General features: G+C 35.8%; 1 protein-coding gene across 1 annotated transcript in view; it reads left to right on the top strand.

Annotated features, from left to right (window-relative positions):
- The first annotated feature begins 6,227 nt into the window (after positions 1-6,227).
- The window catches only part of LOC126970178 (uncharacterized), a 70,166-nt gene continuing 69,026 nt past the window's right edge, over positions 6,228-7,367 (top strand). Inside the window, exon 1 of the mRNA XM_050815959.1 lies at positions 6,228-6,450. Coding sequence (XP_050671916.1) covers positions 6,402-6,450 — 49 coding nt within the window. The 5' untranslated portion in view covers positions 6,228-6,401. The remainder of the gene's footprint in view (positions 6,451-7,367) is intronic.

Raw genomic sequence — 7,367 nt, 5'->3', positions numbered from 1 at the left:
CGACCTTGGCGAAAACCGTACTGTCGGTCGTTGATCAACTGGTGAGCCTCTAGGTATACCAAGAGCTGGCGGTTAATTATGGTCTCCATGATTTTGCAAGGGAGGTAATAGCTATAGGCCTGTAGTTTACCGGATCCCAACTGTCACCTTTTTTTGGATAGGATGGACAAGAGCTGACTTCCATGAGTCAGGGACTACGCCTTTTGTATATGAGTGCCGGAATAAACACGTTAGCACCGGCGTCAACTCAGGGGCACACGTTATAAGCACGATTGGAGAAATGCCATCAGGCCCGCTTGACTTCCTGACGTCCAACGAAAACAGAGCTCGCCTAACAGTTTTCTGTCTGAACTGTATTTCAGGCATAGAGCTCTGACACCGCGGGATGGTCGACGGTGTTTTTCTGTTGTCGTCAAGAGTCGAGTTGGAGGCAAAAAGAGCGCACAGAAGATCGATTTTCTCTTTTACCGTATGGGCCAGGGTGTCATTCCTCATGTGCAACGGCGGCAGGGACGGCTCGTTGAAGTTACCAAGAGCAGCTTTCGACAACGACCAGAACTTGTGAGTTCCGGTCGGGTAACTGGAAAGCTGCTCGCCGATTTTGACGGCGTGCTTCGACTTCGCACGGGGGATTTGCTGCTTAAAAAATCTGAAGGCACGGTTATATTTCCTCTTGAGAACTTTGCAGTTCGGATCCTTTGAGCCCAGCGCCGCAACCCAAGTTCGATACTTTATATATTTTTTTTTATATTTTGCAGTCAGATGCTGCTTTAACTGACGCATCGAACCAGGGCTGTGATCTGCCACCGATCGATACTACAACACGCATCCAGATGGTGGGTATGGTTTTAACAATTGAAAGGTAATTATTTATCGAAATGATTAATAACCTCATGTGACGTACACAATTTTGTTAATTTACAGGGGAACTTACTTGTAATACGACACTCCATCATTTTAAAGTTTGGATATGCTGTTATTTGGACAGTTTTTCACTGAACACTGTTGTGTTTGCGCGGCTTTGCATTCAAAGCGCGGTCGTAACACAACTGAATGAAAACTCTGATTAATAGACGGGTAGGCAGAGTCTTGCTTCAGACGTTATTTAACGTGATTGTGGTCTAGTAATAATTTATTATAATAATTAATAAATTTTGATCTGACTACTTCCATGCATAGCTCACCTCTGTATTGTCAGCCCTGTCCATAACCCTCCTTAGGTGTAACTCAAGCGCAGCCGCTTTCTCGTCAACCATCCGCTGTTCCCTCTCCAGTGCTTCCACCTCGCTTGATATGTAGCTGCTATGAGCACCAATCTGGAACCGATTTTCTACTTTAATATGCACTTTTACTAACAAACACGGTTCCAGCCGGGTCGTCCCCTTCCTTAAAATATGTGCGAAGGCAACGATGGCTGGTCCATGCGTTAAATAGTGAACTGGTGCTGCTTTGGTGCCAGGTCAACCTGTTATAATAAAACAAACCATCGCATTTGTTGGATGCAATTACTGATTATGACAGTAACCACGAGCATCGTGTTCGGAATTGTGTGTGAATTCGGAATCGTGGAATTCGCCGGTGAATCAGATCAAACAGCTCTTTGGAAAACTGCCCATGATAAATGCGGTAGAAGATGCGCAATGAAGCGACATCTCTACGCAACGCCTTGTGATCCAGCCGTTCACAGAGCACTGAGTCGCCGACATATTTAAATAATCCAAATCTCTGCTCATTACCATTAGGCCACAAGATCACACATAATCTGTCTCAGTTATTTAGACGTCAAGCAACAGGAAGTCTCCATGAATAATGTATGGCGGGCTGATTGTTAAATTCTGCTGACGTGATAACGTCATCAACTTTCGCGTAGTATGGTACTACGCTGTACGTAATTTGACTTATATGAATAGATAAGCTTTATACCTTTTTGATATATTTCATCGTATGAATTAGAAGTATGGTTATAATTTTGAATAACAAATTTGTTTCTTGTATTAGAATTTCTCAGAAATATTAACAAATATAATTTAATATTAAATATTTTAAAGTGTAACTCTTCGAGCTCAAAACAACACAAATAGTAGATATAAAAGAGTTAGCTGTTCTTTGTTTTTGAGCTCCTCGGCCACAAAATTCTGGTAAAGCAAACGCAGTTTTTTTAACCTCATAAAAAATCTTTGAGTTTCAATTGATTGAACTCTTAATGTCGAAGTAATTCCGAAAAAACACATTTTTCGGTTTTCTTTCGTCAACGATAACTCACGAATGAATCAATCGATTTTGACCGGCTTGGAGGCGATCGACGTGGTTTTGTTGATTTTAAGAGCTGATTTGGATTTTTGAAATCGATTGGTAACGCAGTTTAAAAGTTATTCCAATAAGGCAACATGAAAAAAAAATTCGTAGTTTTTTTGAGATTTCTTTAAATCTACCAAATAGTCCGAATCGGACCGAATTGAATTCAAAATCTAAGTTTGGCCGAGCCGTTCAAAAATTATAAGAATTATTAAAAAATTAACAAAAAAACAACCGACTTCAAAAACACTATTCCAAAACAATAGATATAATATGCACTAAAATAATAAATATAATACATAATGTAGCATTACTTGAAACACCCTGGATCTTTACAAATTGAAATTATAATATTTTTTCCCATGCAAACATATTGTACAAACCGACTATTATTATTTAAAATTATTCTGAAAATATTGGAAAATAAATTAATATTACCTTTTTGTTATGGCCAAATAACGTGTCTATTGCCAATTTATTTTTTATTTTTTTCTTTCTTCTTATTCTCTTTATATCCTGTGTCCGCGAAGTTTACATTTTTCAACAATAAACTATGACTGTAGTTGTGTTATAAAAATTTATTATTTATTTTGCTAATATAGTTATAAAGTTTTGCTTTTAGTGTAGAAATTAAATTGTAATTTAAGATGTAGGAAGTATTTGTATACCGCAGTCGCTGTCCGTGCTGCGTAACACGGTGCCTACTGAAAATCAGTGTCGAGTCTCTGAAGGCTCGACGTATACTGAGTGGGCCTCCGATTGGCAATACTAAAGTGATTGCACTGCTCCTCAATCTAATTGTTTTATTTATTTTAATTTTACTAGGTCTGTTTTAATTATTTTTTAGTGGTTTTTATAGTTTAAGTTCATAATTTTGTTAACTTATAATTTTAACCTAAATATTTTACGTTAAAATTACTTGTTTGTTAAAGTTATTATATTATAAACTATGACCTATTTTAGCAGTGTAAATATGTTGCCAATAAAGTTTATTATTATTATTATTATTATTATTATTATTAAAAAGTCGAAAGTTTTGAGATAACAACATAAAAAAAAATACCGACGAATTGAGAACCTCCTCCTTTTTTGAAGTCGATTAAAAACGGGGTAAAACCAATAACTTCTCAAATTTATTTATTATTTATTCCGAAGTGGTAAAGTAATAAGTAATTAAATGTATTAAGTTGGCAATTATATGTCTATTGAATGCATGTATTTGAATTTTTAAATTTAATCTTCACTAATTTGTCTCATTGGCATAAATCCTCTCATATGACGAAAACTCACGACTCCAATAACGCTTTCACCAAATAGTGTTCGTCTGCCAAAATATTATCGATACAATATATTGTACCGGGAATGTAAGATTGAAATACATACGTCAGAACAAAGTGGTTAGATTTAGGTGTATTTTATAGACAGGTACAAGTCTTACTCATGCTATACCAGTGGGAGGCTCCTTTGCACAGGTTGCCGGCTAGATTATGGGTACCACAACGGCGCATATTTCTGCCGTGAAGCAGTAATGTGTAAACATTACTGTGTTTCGGTCTGAAGGGCGCCGTAGCTACTGAAGTTACGGACGAATAAATTGAATTATTGACGAGCGCATTTGTAGTGCCAATCAAGAATCCTGAGCGACTCCACATTACAATAGGCAGGGTGTAACACTTACCATGAATTGAACGTCAGGCTCATCTTGTGGATTGTTCTTAGAAGAAAATTGCAATCCATTATTTTCTATAATCATTTGACCACACACAAACGCAGTCAATTGGGAATGATATGAACACGTTCAGTTGAGAATGTGGTGTAGAAAGTCGCTCGTCACCTTGAGGCATAAGATGTTAAGTCTCATTTGCCCAGTAATTTCAGTAGCTACGGCGCCCTTCAGACCGAAACACAATAATGTTTACACATAACTGCTGCAGAAATATGCGCCGTTTTAGTACCCACAATCTAGCCCGCAGCCTGTGCAAAGGAGCCTCCCACTCCCACATTAAACAATTTTACAAATTCTGCACAATTTAGACTTCATTTGTTGCAAGAAATCATCTAAAAGTGACATTCTAAGACAATATATATAAAATACGACGAAAATATATTTAATCTAGCAATATATTTAAGCGGGGGATGGCGCCACTGACTTGGACGCGCCGCAACCAATGTGTTTTGGCAGAGGTACCGCATTGATTGTAATACTTGCACGGATTACTTTGAGACTTATATTTTGTATCAAAAGAATGACAGATATGTGTTTATCATTTATGGTATTATTCTAGATAAAAAAAAATATAGTATTACAAAACTTATATTAAAACAAATAGATTTTATCTACTTGAACAACATTGGTAGAGTGAGTAATTAAAAAAAAATATTTAGTACAAATGATTTAAGTTTTCTTTAGTGTTAATGTACCAAATTATGGAAGGAGCTTCCATAGATTGGTACATAAAAAAAAGGATTGTGTGGCTTTATGAAACCGCGGTAAAAGTGAAACTTTTTTTCTCATTATAGACATTTAACTAAAAATTTTTGTTGTCAGCTGCTGCGAACTATATAAGCCGCCCGACGACGACGTCACGCGACATGCAACACACAGATGAAACAGTTTGAGACGATTTAACAAAAGTTTCACTTTAAAACGATTAGTTTAAGCCTAATTGAATAAAGTTTATTTGACTTTGACTTAAAGGTAAGTATTTTGGACTAACTTATTATCCACAAATTTGCTACCTTTTGAACGCGATTTTCAAGGAACTAATTTCTACTTGCAACCAAACTATGATATTGACACACTTTTACACAAATTAACTTACCCCAAATTAGGAATGAGCTTTCACAGAAATGGGTACATTAAAAACATCGCGTATACTTTTCTTAAAGGATGGCAACGCTCCTGTGATCTTCTGGCGTTTGAAGAGATTGTGAGCGGCGGTGATCACTTCCAGTTGTGTGATTTTGCTCATCCATAAATGACAGTCTGAGAAAACACTCCGTCGAATAGATTTGACACTTGCATTAGTCATTATTTGATTTAATATTACGAGTATTACAATGCTGAAAATTATAATATTATAGTCTTCATCGTTATCGTTGTCTATTACGTCGTTAAACATGTTTATAAAATTATAATTATTTCCATTATAGTTTCAAGAATTCAGTACTTTGTAGACAGTTAATTGTAGTAACATCTACAAAAGAAACAAACTTTCCTTTATAGCTATAGATATATGGTATGTTTATTCTTTCACCATTTTTGCGTCAAATGACAGATTTCGATGGTGCCTATTTTTAGTAAAATTCAATGAGATATCATCAATTATACAAATATGCAAGTTAGAAATCAGTGGACCAATAGATAGAACCTTTGACTCTCTCCACAGTGTTTTCGGTTCTATCCCCACCCGCCAGATTTTTAAATTCACATTTCCATTTATTGCAATGCCTCATTTAGTTGATAACGCTCATGTTATTCTTCTGTTGTTACAGTACAAAGTGCTGTTCTATAAGTGTTCCATTTATTATCTATGGAGTTAATTAGATCTCCTGTTTTAGATTCTAGTACAAAGAGTTTTTCATTCAGCATCATTTATACTACATTTTTATATATTTTATAATTATCATTTCATTACTAATAACTTAATATTCGTGACTAATACAGCACTTCAATGTGAATGCATCCTTACCAAGCGGGCAGATGACAATAGCATCTAGGACGAGCCTCGGGCAAAGCTATATCTCAAATTCATTTCGTAAAGAACTTGCAAGATGAAACTCAAACATAATAAAGCAAGGCTTGCTACGTAATGAACGTAGCCCTTGCTACGTAGGTATGCATCGCTACGCGCTACGTTGCATTACGTATTGCTTCACAGATGAGTTGGAAGAGGAACAGTCCACGAGCTTTCAGTACCATTTACGAGCGCTCTGGGTGAAGACGTGTACTACGTAGCGTCCATGCTAAAGTGGCTTACGCGATGTTGTAGAACGCGTTGTGAAGATATTATTGGATAAATCTGTGCAAGTGTGTATTAGTGCAGATGAGTAACTGAAATTAATTTAACCATTAAAATTAATTTTAATTACCAATCGTGTGCAAGATGAGAAGGATCTGCCACCTAGCTTACTTTATGCTGGTTCTCCTCGACGGTGAGTTCTTAAACAATATTAAAAATTAAGAATCATTGTAATATTAATAATAAAATGTTTTGAAATTGTAAAATCAAATGAGATTTATTTAATTCGATCAACAATGACACTTATTAATAGCAAAATTCATACGTTTTACCATTTACCAGCGCTTTAATGAGAAGAAGTAGCAAGAAACTCATTGCCACTCTCTTAAATCAATATTAACAGCTCCATCAAAATTAATTTTAATCACAATCTATGTGAAAATATAAAATATTTAAGAGTATAAGAACCCACAACACTTATTGAGTGATAAAATATATTTTATTATAACAATGAGTATTTATACTTATTAAAATTTATTATAAAATAAAATTCTTGCTACTATTTATAACAATTATTAAATTTTAAAATAAACAGTATTTAGCAGAGTATTTGATGGCAAAATACTTTAATAAGTAATAATTTAATACAATATTATACAGCGCATTTACTAGTGGGAGGCTCCTTTGTACAGGATGCTGGCTAGATTATGGTTACCATAAGGGCGCCTTTTTCAGTTGTGAAGAAGTAATGTGTAAACATTGTTGTGTCTCGGTCTGAAGGGCGCCGTAGCTAGTAAAATTACTGGGTAAATGAGACTTAACATCTTATGTCTCAAGGTGACGAGCGCAATTGTAGTGCCGCTCAGAATTTGTGTGTTTTTTCAAGAATCCTGAGTGGCACTGCATTGTAATGGACAACAGTGATTTGAGATGTTGCTCTTTGCAAATATTGGGGTTGAGTAGGTTTTCAAATGTAAAGTAGATCCTTCAGATGAAGCCACAACCTGAGAGTTGAACAAAGCCCACAAGATTTTATGACAATACGTCACTCGAACGGTTAGCTCAGTTGGAAGAGCACTCGCATGGAACGTGAGAGGTCACGCCCGGGTT

The sequence above is a fragment of the Leptidea sinapis genome, chromosome 20 (assembly GCF_905404315.1).
Source record: "Leptidea sinapis chromosome 20, ilLepSina1.1, whole genome shotgun sequence".
NCBI classification, from domain to species: domain Eukaryota; kingdom Metazoa; phylum Arthropoda; class Insecta; order Lepidoptera; family Pieridae; genus Leptidea; species Leptidea sinapis.
Note: the sequence above shows the minus strand (reverse complement) of the source record. Positions and strands in the feature narration are given on the sequence as shown.